At 34.2% G+C, this 18454-nt stretch overlaps 1 protein-coding gene and 2 long non-coding RNA genes across 3 annotated transcripts; 1 reads left to right on the top strand and 2 right to left on the bottom strand.

Annotated features, from left to right (window-relative positions):
• Positions 1-641: 641 nt before the first annotated feature.
• Positions 642-1847, top strand: LOC136798039 (uncharacterized). The gene is made up of 2 exons (XR_010845335.1): positions 642-856; positions 1365-1847. It is a non-coding gene; the product is annotated as an uncharacterized lncRNA (long non-coding RNA).
• Positions 1032-5174, bottom strand: LOC136798041 (uncharacterized). The gene is made up of 3 exons (XR_010845336.1): positions 5092-5174; positions 2518-2684; positions 1032-1047 (listed from the first exon to the last, which is right to left on the bottom strand). It is a non-coding gene; the product is annotated as an uncharacterized lncRNA (long non-coding RNA).
• A 1569-nt stretch (positions 5175-6743) lies between these two features.
• Positions 6744-17976, bottom strand: LOC136798093 (E3 ubiquitin-protein ligase TRIM56-like). The gene is made up of 2 exons (XM_067054681.1): positions 17679-17976; positions 6744-9411 (listed from the first exon to the last, which is right to left on the bottom strand). The coding sequence occupies exons 1-2, from the start codon at positions 17859-17861 to the stop codon at positions 8362-8364; spliced, it is 1233 nt and encodes a 410-aa protein (XP_066910782.1). The 5' UTR covers positions 17862-17976; the 3' UTR covers positions 6744-8361.
• Positions 17977-18454: the final 478 nt, after the last annotated feature.

Below are 18454 nucleotides of genomic sequence, written 5' to 3'. Positions count from 1 at the left end.
GAAGCCTTCGGATGTTCTTAGTTTTTTGGATTTGAAGCCTAAAAATGTTCTTAAAATGTTCTTATTTTCAGCATTTTTTGAGCATTTTGATGTAATTTCTTAAGAAAATGCATGTCTTTAAGTCTCCAAAGCCTTAGAATGTTCTTATTATGTTCTTAAATTTTTGGGCCTCGAAGCCTTATGTTCTTATATAGTTTGTTCTTATAAAAAAAAACGTGTATCGGGGGAAAAAAATTCGGGGAAAAGTGACGAAAATTTTTAGGGGGTGACGAAATTTTCCCCCGACGAACTCTTTCCCCCATATCTTATTACCCGACCAAAACTTTTACCCGATTTTTTTATCCCCGACCAAAAGCATTACCCAATTTTTCAAACCCCAGCCAAAATTAAAAATCAAAATTTTTTACACCTTTATTTACTGAAATTAGTGCTTTAAACGTCGAATTACAAGATCTTTTTTTGGGCTAGTGAAGGAAACCATTTCATTTGGACAATTTAGTCGGGTGGAAGTGACTAAATTGTAAATTTCATCGGGGAAAAGTGACGAATTTGAAATTTTGGTCGGGGGAAAGTGACGAAAATGTCTCTAAGTGACGAACTTTTTCCCCGACGAATAAAAACCCCGACTAAATAAAACTCTGGCATTTTTCACCGATAAGGTATGTTCTTTTGACATTTCTGTACCTTTTTTCGTTAGGTCTAATATAAAACAACCAAAAAGAAACGAAGATGGCACATCGTTTGCTTGTTTTGATGTTTTTGACTGCAGTTTATCATAACTGCAATGCATTTCGCTGTTATAACAAAGTTACGACCAATGGGCAGACCGAATCATCTGGAACAATTGACTGCATGAGTAAGACCCCCCTTGTATATCCCATGTTAATCGCTTCGTAGTACACTCTGTGCGCATTGTGTGTTTGTTAAAATAGTTCCCTTCATCGCAGAGATCTCCGTCTGCGATGAAGTCTGATTTGTAAATAGTAACACTTATCTCATCGTTTCCCCTCTCACCAAAGCTCCATCGCAGCGGTCGGTTTGAAAAATCTCAACGAGAAAAGACAATGACAGGAGACCCTCTACGGCAATTAATCTTGAAATTAGCCGTATATAATGGGTCTGTGTACCAGAAATTGTATACAGTGTGTCTGGAAAAACAGCGGAACAGTTTTTGTCAGTTTATTTCTTTTTCCAAGCTCAGCACAACCTTTCCATACCTAAGAATGGCTATGTTTGTATAACTAACTCCCTTATTACAAGCCAAAAAAATCCTATATGTTATTTTACTGAGCACAGCTCTTTGAAGTGCGACAGATTCCACGTTAAATTCATTGTTGTTCTGTTATTTATTTTTATTTTCTCAGATATGCCGAACTTCGCAACCAGTTCACCTCAATGTGTGTATTATATGGAAGCATCGGTTGATGGCTTGCCCTCTACTCAAGTACAAACATGTCTCACTGAAGAGGTTAAAGGGCAATGTGGTTTAACCTTTTCTAGGGGCAACGAAAAAGTTAAGGTCTGTTGCTGTGATAAACCATTATGTAACGATTATGACTTCGTAACTACTTGTGGTTCATGTGTTATTCAAACAAGTCTGCTTTTTGTATCCTTCGCTTTTATCATTGGCAAACTAATGGCTTGAAGCTGAAATGACACTGCACTCGCTGAAATTAAAACATTTAAGCAGAAGAAAAACCAGGATTAGTTTTACACCTTGTGCACTTTTTTATGTTTCTCGCACCCTGTTATATATCTAAGGTATTGCAATAATTTAAGATTTTTGTACTTAATTAAAGGACGTAGAGTTTAACTGATTTCTCAGTAGAAATACACGCTTTACTCAACGTTACTCTTGTCGTTGAAGTGGTTCAATATCTACAAAACGGAGATCTCTAGTCTATTTAACTCTTATTATCGGGGGAGCTTGGCTTAATTTTGCTAATAATTCACTGAAAAATCTCTTTTGACAATGTGAAACCTTCTGACTTTCAATATAATCTTATTCGCAGCATTTATACCAAACTTTACAATCATAGAACTGCTGTGGGGGTTGGTTTGCCATAAAACCCAGCTAAAACAAAATCTCAAAATCGTTTGATACTGTTATGTCCAATAATTATGTTATGAAACTCGAAAATTTAAGGTGTACCTGAAATATTCGAGAAAATAATGTGCATCTAAGAAAACCGACTTATGAAACTCGGAAATTTAAGGTATATCTAAAATAACCGAGTTAATTTTAACTCTGAAAATTAAGGTGTACCTTATAAAGACCGAGTTATGACGTTATAACTTGGCTTTTTCATAACTGGGGTGTACATAGCTCGGGTTTTCCAGGTCTCTATAAAAGGCTAGTATGGTGATAAATGATGCAAGATCTAATTACCATTAATAAACTGTTTCAAAAAAGAAAAGAAAAAAATGGAAAATAGGAAATTGGCAAATAGGCATGGTATCTCATTGGATATCCAAAATGCCCAAAGTATCCTTAAATCCCAAAGTCAATCGACTTACCTTCTTTTTGTCCAACGTTTTGAGCAGCAGTAGAAGGATCAACACAGCCATCAAACTTCGCTACCACATATGTGATATTTTCTAAAGGATAGGTAACACCAAACATGGTAGCTTGTTTCCATATCAACTGTTGTGCACTGGTATTGTCAAAATCTCCGTCAACAAACCTGTAAAATGAAAGTTTCAATTTTATATGTTGTTAATAATCTTGAAATCTAATCAATCCATACCCTAAAAATGAAACGGTTAAACGAGAGAACATTGAGTTAATCTTCCCTTTTTGTCTCTGGAAGAGTTGGTGAAGTCGAAACGAGCTCATGCAAGTTACGGTCTGTGCAAAAAATCAATAAATCAAAAGACACGATTTTTCCAGTTGCTCCACCCCTTTCTTGGCTTTTGCTGACGTCAGTATGAAATTCAAATGTTGATTACTCCAGGAATATTCTTCCAAATTAACTCGAAATTTGAATGAAGATAGAGCAAGAGATATTTCTTCATTTCCGAGAAAAATCTTTTTAAAAAGTTAATGACGTCAGCAAAAATAAGCTATTTTCGTTTCTCCTCAAACTGCTGACATCATCAAAATATTCGAAAAATTTTTTTTTGAGAAGAAAGATGTTCATTATACGATTATACACGTTGTTTTTATAAGAACATCTAAAATTTTTGAAGTCTTGGGATGTTCTTAATTTTTGGTTTTCAAGCCTGAAAATGTTCTTAAAATGTTCATATTTTCACCATTTTGTGACCATTTTTATCCATTTTCCTAAGAAAACGGATGTTTATGAGTCCACAAAGACATAAACTGTTCTTAACTTGTTCTTAAAATTTCGACCATCGAAGCCTTATGTTCTTATATAGTTTGTTCTTTAAAAGAAGGTGTACTTGCATACCAAGTCCTTTTTGAGAATGAAGGATTTATGAGTTAATTTTGAGTTAAACTTGCCAGGGACCGGCTTCATCTCAGGATTCATGAGTTAATAGTAGAGGGCATTTTGTAAAATCGCTCGACTGTTTTGTTAAAAGCACTTGTTATACATTTTTGGAAAGCTGAGGGGTAGGGGAATCGAAATTACTATGTTTCCAATTTTTTTTCGGACACTTTGGTGTGATTTTCGGACAAATATGACGGTCTCAGGCAAAAATCATAGAGTTAAAAATTAATGAAAATTTTAGCTCGAGAAAACGGAGACCTGTTGTATATTTTTGGAAAGCTCTCAAAAAATTAAGATTAGAGATATATTGCAAGTATAGGTGATTTCTGTACCTAACTCGAGATATTAACCCTTGAAAACCGTGTTTTTCAGCCAGAAACAGCTATTTTGTCCAGTTTTTGCGCTTTTTGAAGCTCAATATCTCGAGTTAGGTACTGAAATCACCTATACTTGCAATATATCCTAATCCTAATTTTTTGAGAGCTTTCCAAAAATATGCAACAGGTCTCCGTTTTCTCGAGCTAAAATTTTCATTAATTTTTAACTCTATGATTTTTGCCTGAGACCGTCATATTTGTCCGAAAATCACACCAAAGTGTCCGAAAAAAAATTGGAAACATAGTAATTTCGATTCCCCTACCCCTTAGCTTTCCAAAAATGTATAACAAGTGCTTCTAACAAAACAGTCAAGCGATTCCAAAAAATCGAACAAAATTCCCCCTACTATAAGTATAATTATTGTTACACGAAAACCATATAACGAAAGCATCCATTAAAGGGGAACTTCAAAATATCTGTTCTGAAGGCACATTCCAGCTGGAAAAAAGTGGCCTGTTCTACTGAAGATTGAGACCAGCTGGAAGAATATGGTCTGTTCTACTGAAGATTGGGACCAGCTGGAAGAATATGGTCTGTTCTACTGAAGATTGGGACCAGCTGGAAGAATATGGTCTGTTCTACTGAAGATTGGAACTAGCTGGAAAAATATGATCTGTTCTTATGAAAATAGTTTGATATCCAAAAAATAAGGTGTCTAAGAATTTCCTATCTGTTCTGAAGGAATTTCAAAAAAGTCAAAAATTCTTTGAGATCTGTTCTTTTCCTTCTGAGTGTGATTGCCTGGAGTGGCAGCTGAAAATTCTCCATCTATGTAGAACATCTGGAAATTGTCGATCTGTTCGCATAGATATTTAAACTGTTAGCTGGAAATTAAGTTTCTGTTCTTAAAAGTCCTTCAATGTCGAGCTGGAATTTAGCGATCTGTTCTTATAAGATTTTGTCAGCCCTGGTAGATAAGAACAGTTAACTCGCATAAAATCAATCGCCTGGTAATTCCGTACCTGTTCCGAAAGTTTTTTAGCTGGAAAAATATAACTGTTCTGAAGTATAAATTTCTCACCTTGAAAACGAAGAATGTTCTTAATTTCGGGAAAATCCTTCCAGCTGGAAAATCAGAACAGATATTTGCAAATTTTAGGTCAGTGGCTGCTTCTGATATAAAAACAAAAGGCTTTGATGACCAAGATTTTTCGGGGTTAAAATAAAAATGCTAAGAACATCCCGAATGCTTCAAAAATGTTGAAAGTTCTTATTAAAAAATGTGTAATTTTGCAAAAATTAAAAAAATTAAAAGTCTCACGTATAATTTCTCTGTGATCCTGATGTTGTAGGAGATTTAGTCCATAATACCATGAACCTATTTTTTAATTCATTCTGTATGATAAAGCTAAAAATAATGGATACAATAACAATAATTAGAATACGGTCTCAATATCCAAGTTACATTGAAGAGAGATTGAAGTAAAAGACGTCAGAAAAATAAATTAAAAATTAATACTGAGAAATCATTCTGAAGCAGTTCTTTACCATTGAGGACAAAAGGTAGCAATCTTTTTTTAAACACAGAATTTGGAAAAATGATTTTTCATATTTAGTAAAATTTAAAAAACTTTTTAAGTCAATTTATAGAAATGATTCTTCACAAAATGATAAGTATAATTACAATAATTATAAACAATTACCAAAATCTTTATTGTATAAAAAATGTATCATGTATGCGTAGAATAACAATCAAAACGAAAAGTAACAATTTATACAATACCTTTTTTCACTTTTATAATTATACTCAAGTTATAACACGAATTAGTTTAGGTATAAACTTGCCGTATGCGCAGCGTCGCACGCTGCGTGTCCCAATCCAGTGAATCACTACACATCTAAAAAAGCTCTAACAAAAGAAAGATAGCTGCCGATTGATGATATGATTTTGATATTAAGAAATAAAGGAGAAAAAAAGTTGATTTTTACCCATCAAGCTCCAAACTTGCTGTATGGAAAATAGTATCTTGGGGTCTCAAAGTTAGTCTAGTGGTAGGAAATCTGCTTTAGGTGCCAAAATATGATGGTTCAACGCCATCATGAAGAGGAGGCTTTGTAGAGCTTTGTTAGATTTTCGAAAACTTTTTACAAAACGTTGTAAACACACACGTTTTAGCGTATTAATATATAGATTAATATATAGATTTCCAAAAGAAATCATAAAAAAAGAAATAAGTTTATATCTAAACTAGCCGCGAATATGCTACCCTTTAAATTAAAACAGTTTAACAAAATGAGTTGATTAGTTATAAGCGTACCTTAAGTGGATCAGTTTCCGCGTAGACTTTTTTTCGCTAATCGAGATTTTAGAATTTTCGCGATTTGGGGGATGTCTAGCCTATACTAGACGTCATCCACGTTTTTTACGCAATTAACGTCTATTCCACTTTGCGACTTTTTCGAATGTTTTGAGCCCGGGTTTTCGGGCTCTAAACATTCGATATTTTGACGTCACTTTTAACTATCGAAGCTCCTGCAGTAGCAAAATAATCGAATTTGCGTCAAAGCACTTGAAAGGCTTCTATTTTTCGAAAATCGTCAAAGTGGAACTCACTAAGAAACGAGATAAAAAATCCCGGTTTTTAGTGAGGTGCTCGCTAGGGGATGTCAAAAATTTCGCGTGGATTAAATTTCCCGAGATGGGATTCTATGTTATTAATTTCGCGATTTGCAATTGACGTAATTGTAATTTTTAGTTTCACTCTTTTCGGCTGGATTGGATATAAGGATACCAAAATATAGTTTAAGTAAGTTTTGAAATTTTTGGAAAGAATCAATGTTGGCATTATTAAAGCATAATCTTCAACGCCCCAGAAAAAGACTAAATTTCGCCAAAATGGCTAAAAATTGCGAAATTAATTACACGCGAATTCACTTAAGGTAATAAAGAAACCATATTATGAAGCAATTACGTACTACTTTCAAATATTTTACACCCAAAAACAATAAATGCAAAACTAAAATGTCATACGTTAATATAAATTGAAATATTATTCTACTGTTTTAGGCTGCAGGCATTCCCTTTGCTATGCTTCGATATAGGGGATGCGTATCGTAGATAGAATTCATGTCCCAGAGTTACCCCAAATTTGAGGTAAATTGGTTCAATATTCTTTTCTTAAAAAGGTATTATCTTAGAAATCCAATGATTGTATTAAACCCTAGCCATTCAACTTTTAAATTCAAATTTAATGAAACTTCAAGATCTTTCATATAAAACTTAAATTATATCTTTCGAAAATTCACAAGGTTAAAAATCATATAGAACTTACTAATCAGGCTAATCAAGTTTCTTAAAAACACAAAGACGGGGGTAACTATCAGACGAGAACTTTATTCACGATACGTAATATCAAAAAAAATCAGAGGGGATACGTGCAGCCTAACGCAACAGCCTAAAACAAACACAAAAAACATATTTGAAAGCTTTACCAGATGACTTTTCAAGAGGAAATCATGAATCTCAAAGCTTATACGTAAAGGAGGTCCCCAGCGGACCCATGCATCTGATGCATGTGTTTTTATTGCTAAAACTAATAGAATTATTACAAACTAGTAGGATTATTAGCCACTATGAGAAACAAAAGGAAAAGCCTCAATCTATATACAATCTTTATGAAATATACTACTTAAAGGTTTCATTTCTATATAAGTGTTCCCGTTTCATATCAGACACATATTTTATATCAGGAACAATGTCTACCTATTCTTATATTATCTAATATAAACAAAAAGTTTTTCTCTTCCTCTTTCTGACAAATCTTGCTCCACATCCGTGTCAATCCAATACGAATCAATCCAAACTCCCCCTTAGTGCGTACGTACTATGTGGACGGCCCCTAAGCAAACGATACCACTCTTATTAAAAAAAAAAACTTTTAAAATATCAAATTTATCTAAAACAGAATTCATAAAATTACAAAATAATTTCAAAAAACATCACATGATTTTTCTAATAATTACAACAACAATAATAATAACATTTCACAATTTAAAGTATTGTTATGGTTTTTATGTGTTAATAACCCGGGGGGCTTTTAGAATCGCACCCTTACAGTGCAGAAAAAAAATCGGTGAAATTCATACCCTTACAGTGTATTTTTTCAAATTTTAAACTCTTTTAGAGCAAAAAAAATCAACATTTTCGAGCAAAAATTTGCAATTTTTCCCAGATTTGCTGAAATTTCCACCCTTACAGTGCAGTTATCAAAAGTTCACCCTTACAGTGCATTTCTGATATTTTGAAAAACATACCCTTAACCGCCGCACATACCCGTCGGTCAATTTGCCTGACTGTCCCCCCCCCCCCCGGGTTAATAATGTGATTTGGTGGCTGACAAAAGTCTTTTTTAAAGGGAATTAAATTTGGTGATATTTTGTTTGGGGGATCCTTTTTTGAAACTAGAACAGCTATGTTTAGGGAATGTTGAAATGATGGTGGATGGTGGAAGAAACAAATCCTGGGGGAAACTTGATTTGACAGATTTTGGGTGAAACTGCTTATTCTTCCTTTAAGGTAATCAAATATTATTCAAATCTGAAACTCGTTTAAATTTTGGGTTATTTTATGATTACGATTTGGAGCCAAATCACGTTCAACCAAAGTCATTTGGAATGATAAATTATTAGTGCTTGTCGCCTGATGATAACTTTGATGATGTATATTCCCTTTTTGCTCACAGATAAAAACTTTGTTTTGCTGTGGTTTGATAAGTAACGGTTGGTGTTGCTGGTGTTGATGCTGACTGTAATATAGACCTCCATGCATTTGGTTTTGATGATGATGCTGGTTGGGATTTTCGTAAGAATGATATTTTTTATTGAAATCAAATTCTTTATCCAGCAAGTCCAAATGATTCGATAAATCCATGATAATCTCCATGTTGTCATAGTTGTCATTTTTCATCACTTCTTTCACATATTCTAAAGAATCCGATATCTTCTTTAAGGCCGTTGAGAATTTATCAAATGATTGGAAATTACTCTCCTTTTTAATTTGGTCAACCAATTGCTTTTCTCTCTTAGCTACTTCTTTTCTAATTTCGACAAAAACCTTCTTGACCAACAAGACAGATTTATCTTCGGCAGCCTCAACTCTTTTTTTAAAATTTTCACCTTCTTTGTGAGTATTGAGCAAATTTTGTTTACATTCCAGGCCTTTTAACAGCTTTTGTTTCAATTCTTTTTTTGCTTTCTCTTTAGCCTCGGTGATAAGTGACATGGAATGTTGTTTATGTTGATTGCTAATCATGCAGTCATTACAAACAACCACCTTACAATTCTCACAAAAATATTTGAGTAGCTCTTTATGTTTGGCGCAGTATCGAACTTGGTTGACAGATTCCTGTGAGACGGACGAAACTGCGACAATACAATGGCCAACAAAGCGAACACATCTTTGATGATAATTTGTACAATCTTTACATAAATTGAGAACACAATTTTTGCAATGGTTTGTGGCAGGTATTCCATTAGCACAGTCATGACAACATGGTTGATTTCCTCTTGCAGATGTTTTCAGCTTTTCGATGATGTTTTGAGCAATATAATTGGTAGATAGCCCTGATACACCATTTGGAACCTGCATATCAATTAAAAGTTGATTTAAATATTATTCCCTTATGTAGTCTTAAATCCCCTAATAAAGGTGCGGATACAAGCTTAATTGTAAAAGAATTTTTTTTCTCTGTAAATTAGATCCTGATTTACACTGAAGGTAAATGTTAGGAAAAATAGCATGTTAGGCCTTTTCAGGCTTGTAAATAATTCCAAATCTTATTTTTTCACTTGTTGTACTAAATTTTACAAGCTATATAAAGAAAAAACAAAGTTAATGGTTGAAAATTGTATCCATTTGAGCTCTAAATAAACCATTTAAAGCCAATTTCAGGCAACAAAATGCTTTTGAAGGTCTATTTTCAAGTCCATGACTTTCGAACTAATAAACTGTTTGAAGTTTTCAGAGATTGAAGTATTAATTTTTAAGCTAAATAAATTTTACCATTTTTCAAAAATTTGTAATGTAAAGTCTTCAAAAATCTCTCTTTAGCTAGAAAAAGGCAAGCTTCTATCAAATGAGATTAAATTTCGACCTGAATTCTTTCTGCAGTGATATTATTCTGCAAATACCAAAAATGTTCCAGAGGAAATCAAAAGCATTTGGGCCTAGGATGTGTCTATGATGGAAATGAAATTTTTTCAAGCAAAATCCCAACTTTACGAAAAGAAATCTTTAAAATAGCAAGACTCATGAGCCCACATTAAACTACAGCCCAAATAAAACAATAACATCCCAAGCAACCAAAATAAAAAGAAACTATCACGTGATATATCTGGATATATTGAAATAACGTAAGCCAATGAGATCAATTGAAATTGAAAAACAAAAGATACACGCCCACCACCATACCACCTATAAAAAAATGCATTAACCTTAAGAATTCATTTTAACCAATAAAAACTTGTTATATATTAACACCTATATATTATGAGATGAGATACAACACAAAAAATCCTCAGAACAAGAGAGACAATAAAATTGAAATGTGAATTAGCTCTAGTTTAGACGGCCGACTTTCTGCCCTGCCTATTCTAATTGTTAGAGTAGGCAGAAAGAGGGCACAAAGTTGGTTGTTAAAATCTTTGCTTGGAAAGGTTTGAAAGAAGACATTGCATTGACCTGCATTGACGTCAAAAGAGGGCTATGCATCGACTTTAGACAGCCCACTTTATGCCCTCTTTAATTCACAATTAGAATAGGCAGGACAAAAATTGGGCCGTCTAAACCAGTCTAAACTAGAGCTAAAACTCTGAAAATGGCGATGGTAAGACTTGAATATTTTTCAGTTTTACTACTACATTTCTTTTTAGTTATGCTACCATTCAGCTGTTAATGTTTCTGCTACCTCATGCCTAAGGTATAATGTAGAGGAAAAAAGCATGGTTCCTTAGCACTCATAAGAAAAAGAAAAAGGAAAAAGAAAGAGAAATAGAAATAATAACAAAATTTTTTTATAAGAAAAGTTGAAGCTCTAATTATCAAACTCAAAACCAGTCACTTTGATTTATTTGGGTCCAAACTAGGAAATAACTGAAAAAGTCTTGAAAGATGATGCAATCGACATGCTTATTGTTAAAGTAAAATGATTCTTTCCTGATATATGTCAGATATGCGATGAACAATATAGATTCAAACATGGAAGTCAACTATTCCTTTGCTGTGAAAGTTGTGGACAAGAAGTTCATCGTGAATGCTATAGCAAAATCCTTTCAGAATTTAAATTACTTGACGACAAAGGTTTGCCCAAGCTATTCTTTAAATCGATACCAAGCTTCCACTATATCTGCCAGAGTTGTGAACTTAATGTTATCGACAAGAACTTCTCAAAAGCAGTAGCTCAAATTTCACTAAATGCTCAAAGTAATAAACTCGAAAATGCCAGAGAAGCCGAACAACATTTAAATATTGGTACTGAGCATCCAATAGAGAAGAAGGATATAATGTGCAAATATTATTTGAGAGGGAACTGTCAGTTTGGTATAAAAGGTAAAAAATGTCAGTACAAGCACCCCCAAGCTTACAAAAAACTTTTGAGACATGGAAATAAAAAACCAAAGGGATGTAATGCAAATTTTTACATGTCAAGGGAACACTAACTGAGAATTCGTTAAAATACAGGAAAGATATACATTTGACAGACCCTGGCGAAATTCCTGATGCCAGTGATAAGGAGAGGGATTTTCTAATACTCATCCAAAATCTGAAAAACAAGATTCTGCAGACAATAATGGACAAAAAGTTTGCAGAGATGAACAAAAATCAACCTCAACCACCACCAAGTGGAATCAAGTCCCAAATTTCAACCAATGGTCAACTCAAACAATCTTTCAACACCACATGCACAACCAGCATATGATGCAAGCTTAGAATCATTCACGCTACTCAACATTCAAGCACTAAAACCATTAACTGTCCAATCATCTGTTCCATTTATAAGTGATATTTTACATGAGAAAAATTCACTTTTCATCGCTCTAACTGAGACGTGGCTTGCTGATCACAAAGATGCAGAAGTTGAAATTAACGACTACTTCATTATTAGAGCTGATAGATCACAAACCAAAAAGAAATATGGTCGGCACAGTGGAGGAGTAGCACTTTACGTTAGAAACGACATAATTTCAACCTTTAAACCAGTGTTGCAGTATTCAAACGGTGTGATTATGAACTGCTAAAGTCTATTCACGATAAGTGTGCACTCTTTTTTCATTTACCTATAACTTTTGAAGGAATTCTTCAATCTGTATAAATTTGGTATCATTGGAAAGATATTAGTGAGTGGAACAATTTGAAATAAAAAAAACTTTAAAAAGATTATAAAAACGAAGATGAAAATGAAGAAGAAAAAAATGCAGATCTTGTAGAAAAGTGCTATAACTATCATTTTTACTGAAGTGAAACCTTGATTATCGAACGTCATCACTGTGAAAAAAATTCTCAAAAATAATCATTGAGTCAAAAGATATCAAACAAAGTTATAAGCTGATTGACGTCTAAAAACGCTGTTTTCTGCAGTTTTTTGCTGTTTTTTGGGGTCAATCACATATTAACTTTGTATCATAACTTTATATTGAATAAATATTTTAATGAAATTTCTTCACAGTGATGATCTCCTAAGATCACAGAATCTCTCCAGTGAAAATGAAAGTAATAGCACTTTTCTACAAGATCTTCATTTTTTTCTTCTTCATTTTCATCTTCGTTTTTAGAATTTTTTTAAAGACTTTTTTATTTCAAATTGTTCCACTCACTAATATCTTTCCAATGATACCAAATTTATAAAGATTGAGGAATTCCTTCAAAAGTTATAGGTAAAAGAAAAAAGAGTGCACACTTATCGTGAATAGACTTTAATTGTTCACTCCAAGAAATTAAACATATTGATATCTGTTATTTATCGACAACCAGATGACTCATCTCACAGCCATCCATCAAGCTCGAAAGAATTTTCTGAAATATTAAAAAAGATGAGAGATACTTTCAATACTTTTGCGGAAAATACCTTACAAGACATATTCTTGCTAGGAGATTTCAACCTTCCACATGCATCCTGGCCTTGTGGGAGTTCTACAAAAGGAGCTTCTAGTGATGAGAAGCAATGTTTATATCTGTTAAGCGAACTTTCAAATGAATTTACGTTACAACAGTGTATCCTTTAAGGAAACACACAAAGATGGCAATATACTTGACTTAGTATGGACAAACAACCGTGAATTAGTACATACATAACTACTCATACATGCCAACGAACCCAAACATAACGCACCATTCATCTGTAAATATTAACATTCATAAAACTATAGAAACAGTAACTGAAACAAACAACAGAATTCCAAGTAACTAATTTGAAAAATTCAGTTTCTATCACAAAGAAATTGCCTGGGAATCTGTAAAATATTAACTGTCTCAAATTGACTGGGACAATGAGTTTTATAAATTAAAATATGTAGAAAAATTAGAAAAACTATTGAAAATGCGAAAAAATCGTAGAAAACTTTGTTCCAATTAGGAAACCTTACAAAACGAACAAAAATTTAAAAGAATTCCGAGAGAAAGGAGAATTCTAATGAGGAGGCGTTCTAAGTTAGAAAAAAGAATCATCTCAGCAAGAAACTGTTTTCAGATTAAAATAATCTAAACCCAACTTGTTGATATTGAAAGACAATTACTGTACAAACCTCATACAGGAAGAGTACTACAACTGCAGAAAAGAAAGCTTGTGAAGCGATCAAACTAAATCGAAAATATTTCTTTTCTTATGCTAAAAGACACAGTAGTAAGACAAAAGCTAGAATTGGTCCTTTAATAGATAAAACAACAAACAATTATGCGTCTGACAGTAGAAAAATGGCAGACATTCTTCATAAACAGTACCAATCAGTCTTCAGTACACCACTCGAAAACGCAAAATATAATGATAAAGACAGTGATTTTGTTTTGACTGATATGATTTTACGAAAGAGGACTTTGTTGAGGAGATTGGAACAATATCCAAAAATGCAGCACCAGGACCCGGTAGTTTTTCTGCTATCTCTCTCAAAAATTGTAGCCAAGAACTAGCAACTCCTTTCTGTACAATCTGGAGAGAGTGTTTTGATAATGGGGTAACACCACATCTCTTCAAAGACAGTCATATCATTCCTATTTACAAAGGTCAAAATTATCGGCCAGTGTCACTAACCTCGCACATAATGAAAATCATAACCTTTGAAAAGGAGTACCTCAAGGAACAGTACTTAGGCCAATTTTTTTTCTGATGATGATTTCTGATATTGATGATAATATCAGGTATTCAATCCTTGCAAGCTTTGCTGACGACACTAGAATGCTTAAAGAAATCCAAGGAATAATTGACACGTTCAAGTTGCAACATGATCTCAACATAGTTTACGATTTGACTGAGAACAATAACATGAAACTAAATAGTTGTAAATTCGAACATTTGAAATACGGTAAAGATCAAAAAGTTTATCAACCTATTTCACTAACAACAAAACTGTAATTGAAAACAAAAACTCTGTCAAAGATCTTGGAGTGTGGATAAGTAGTGACTCATTCACAGATTACATCAATAAAATGATAGCAAAAGCTAAGGACATTTCTAGTTGGATTTTGAGAACATTCAACAACAGAAACAGTGATGTTATGATAACGTTATGGAAATCCTTAGTTCTCCCTCACCTCGACTACTGTTCTCAGCTTTGGTCCCCAAACAGCATCCACCAAATTGAACAGATTGAATCTGTACAAAAGAACTTCTTCAATAAAATCAAAGGCCTTAGTGCTTTCGATTATTAGGAACAATTGAAAATTTTGAAAATATATTCTCTTCAAAGGAGGAGGGAGAGATACAGAATTATTTATATTTGGTCGATACTAGAGGGTGTAGTACCAAATGTCAGCCACACTGAAGGAGACGGTACTGTAAAAGGTGGTGTCTGTCTTCAACTTAAAGCCGTCATGGTAAAAAATGCCAACTACGAACAATTGAACGAAGAAGCTTTCGCAGATTTATTTGTGAGAGCTTAGCTGTACAGGGTCCAAAACTCTTCAACAGTATTCCCTCTGACATACGAAATATCACTGGCTGTTCAAAAGATCAAACTGAAGTATACTGAAGTAAGTATACAGTCCTTTAGTCTGCTCACAAAAGGCACTGGGAAACGCCTGTGAAACGCCCCGCAAGAGCTTTTAAGCTTGCAAAAAACGCCACATAGAAGAACTTTCAAATTCAGTATGTGAATAGAGCAGTAAAAAATACAACTTTTCTATTTTTCATTTTTTTTTTTGTAAAAGTTCAAGAAATGAATATAAACCAGACTGGATCAATCAAACTTGTCGAACCAATCGAACAATCGAACTAATCGAACTCCATCGAACGATTAAAGTTTGATTAAAAAAATTAATCGAACCTAATCGAACACTCACAATTTTTGAAGCAATAGCAGTTTGATTAGTTCGGTCAGTAAAAAGTTTGATTAGTTCGATGATATTAAAATCCTCATATCTTCCCTCGCTTGCAAAAACTTTGTCCTGGCACGCGATTGCCAATTTCGACAGTTCCCGGACTTAACAGCTTGATGTTTATTGTACCCGGATATTTGTCTATCCGGAAAAAAAGTCTGTTACGATTTCGCGCGCAGCCGAGTGGCGGAATACTACGTCCGCCCCAACAAACCACTTCTTCTGGAGCTAAAAGGATACAGGAAAAGTGTGTAATCCGTTATCGGAAGTAATTTCCCAATTTACATTCCGAATTTGGCTTTGAAAAGAAGCTAATATACGGTGGCGGAGCAGCACAAATTTGTCAAACAAAATTGGTTTATCGAACTGATCGAACCGAAACCCAATGATCGAACTTAATCGAACACTCACACAGTTACATCAATATGCCTTCTTACCAGTCTTTAAAAAGATAAATAAAAGTAATCACGGAAAAGGACGCGAAAAAAAAAGACATAAGTGTGAGAACAGAGTAATCAAACTCGTTAGAAAAAGTACCATTAGAAGTCATAAAAAATCAACCTGAATAAATGCAATCGAAATTCCAGAGAACTTCATAATTCCCCAAACAACATTACATTTCTATGTCAAACTCCCATCACATAAATTTTACAATTACGTCAGAGTAGACTACGCTCGCCACCGAAGAGGTTTATTTGGAAAGGGTAATTATATTTTATTGTTCGCTTCTTTTTTAAAGATTCGCCGGGTTGGAAAAGTATGAATTTCTTTGTACATATTTTACCTACCCCAAATATTTAGGAGGCTGAGTTTTAAATGAATCGTCAAGTTGAAACGAACGATAAATGTATCAAGGTCTGTTTTATTTACCCCCTGGTGACTTAACAAAAGAGACTTAACTCGATGTTACAATCCAATTATTGAAAGTTTGTGTCGGCCTTTTTATAATGAGCAAGACATACGTTCTCTGATAACGCAATTTTCATATTGACATTTTCGAGGCATTTTGATGTAACTGTCACAATCTTTTAAAAAAGCTTTGAGTTTGATTAATTTATTTAATCGAACTTTAATCGTTCGATGGAGTTTGATTAGTTCGATTGTTCGATTGGTTCGACAAGTTCGATTGATCGGGTCTGGTATAAAGGGATAATGATAATTTCGAATACTATCCACTGATGACCCGCAGCACTATCGTAAAGCTAGAATCGCTTTGCGTATCTTCACTCAAGAAAATGATTGACAGATTAAAGTTTTTCACCCGCACAGGAGCTCGTGGGCGTTCTCGGCTCAATCCTTGGACCGCGGGTTGACCTTTGAGGGAGTCAATTTTATATATTTTGTAATTTTTGGACCCTAGTGCAGTTAGGAACATTTGGCGAGTTCCTGTACGCGGCCGCAATCAAAAAAATCATAACCACACTCATAAAAAAATCGTGTTTGTGTCTTTTTTTACCGTTTTTTGCCTAGATGATATAGCAAACATAGTAGGTATAAGCATACTGTGCCTTTAATTGGCTGTAAAAAAATTATGCGTCGGTAGAAATTTCTTCAACTTTCAACAATGATAGAACACACCTATTTAAAAAAAATCAACCAGCGCATTTTTCATCTTTCTACTTCTTCATCTTCCATGAAGCTCTCAAAGTCAAATAGAATTAAGCACATAAGATATTCTTATAATTGTGAAATGTCGTTCGCGCTTTCGCTACGGTGGAGTGCATGACGTTGCTCGCGCGGCAACAAACTCGCCTTCTGTTGGCTGGTCATATGGGGCGTTTTGGCGTTACCACCCTCGAAGCAGTGGGCGCCTTCGTCATTCCGAAACTCTGTCCACCATTTTAAATGAGTTAACAATAGATCCAAAAGGGCGCCCTCATCAAAAAAAATCATTTGCTTTGGTCTCCGGCTTCAGGAAGTAGTAATGTTTTCGATTGTTTTCGATGGAAAATGGTAAGAAACTTAAGTTTACAAGTGTCATTCAGTTTTTGCTGGCTGATAGAATGGAAGGATCCTGGATGGTTTCCCTAACTGTAGTGCATAGATTTCATGATTGCTATTCGCTTTGAGAGACTTTTAAAAAAGACGACCTTTATTATGGCTTCCACATAACTGGCGGGCACCCATTTTACCCAGGTACCACCCCTTAGAGTCAGTCAGAGTTATAGCAATAGATGTTTTGGAGAACGCGACAGGTATTACTCCACATACATTACTTTCCCTTTTTAGCAAATGAAAACGCGATAAATTATCTTGTCTCAATTAGTTATTCAATAGACCGTCACGTTCTCCAAAACAAGTATGGCCCAATGGATAAACTTTACCTTTGAAACTTGTCTGCATTGAGGACAAGATATTGTTCCATTTTTAATCAGCCTCGTTATACAAGGTTCACAAAACGTGTGCATACAACCCAAAAGTTTAGGTTTCTGGTATTGATCTATGCAAATCGAGCACTCGAGCTCCTGACGAACCTTTTCATCATAAGCGGTATTTTGCTGAGCCATGGAAAATCGGATCGGGATAGACAATAGATGGTGACTTCCTTTCCTGTACTACTACACTAGCAGATTAGTTGATGGAGAAAATCGATGCGATAATTTTCAGTTTGAAAGAAAAATTGTGTCTTTCCATTCGTAAACCCGAGGTAGTCTATTTCCGAGAATTAAACTTGATTTGGAAGATGGCTCAGAAACAGTTCATTGAAAAAAAAATTTATGTGTCGATCGCAAATGGTTTCAGACCATCCTTTGTTATTTGCAATGCACTGTAGGTAATTTTGTCGTTCTTAAATCGGAATGTATTTTAACAAATCAAAATTGATTTGTCATGGTGATCGACCTTCCAAAAGTCCGATGAACAATCAAATCAATCTAATTGGTTGAATCTCCAAAATATGATGTAATTGAGTAAGAGAAATCATATCTACCATAAAAACAAAATTAACTCTTCTTGTGACTATATGGTGTCATTAGTTGACCATTCGTATAGAAGAAAGGAGAAATCATCTGAAACCTTGCAGGCCGTGAAGCTACAAGGTTGGATATTTCACTTTTTATGTCAAATTGTGTATTTTGTGTCCATTTTTACCCTTGAAAAT

This window comes from Clytia hemisphaerica, unplaced genomic scaffold (assembly GCF_902728285.1).
Source record: "Clytia hemisphaerica strain Z4C2 unplaced genomic scaffold, Clytia hemisphaerica genome assembly, whole genome shotgun sequence".
Classification (NCBI taxonomy): domain Eukaryota; kingdom Metazoa; phylum Cnidaria; class Hydrozoa; order Leptothecata; family Clytiidae; genus Clytia; species Clytia hemisphaerica.
Note: the sequence above shows the minus strand (reverse complement) of the source record. Positions and strands in the feature narration are given on the sequence as shown.

What these genes read in the sequence shown, in the direction of transcription:
- LOC136798093 (XM_067054681.1), bottom strand. Translation starts at nt 17,861, where the DNA reads ATGGCTCAGCAAAATACCGCTTATGATGAAAAGGTTCGTCAGGAGCTC. An exon ending in AATGCAGACAAGTTTCAAAG is followed by an intron (nt 9,412 to 17,678) that starts GTAAAGTTTATC and finishes ATTGATATGCAG; the next exon opens with GTTCCAAATGGTGTATCAGG.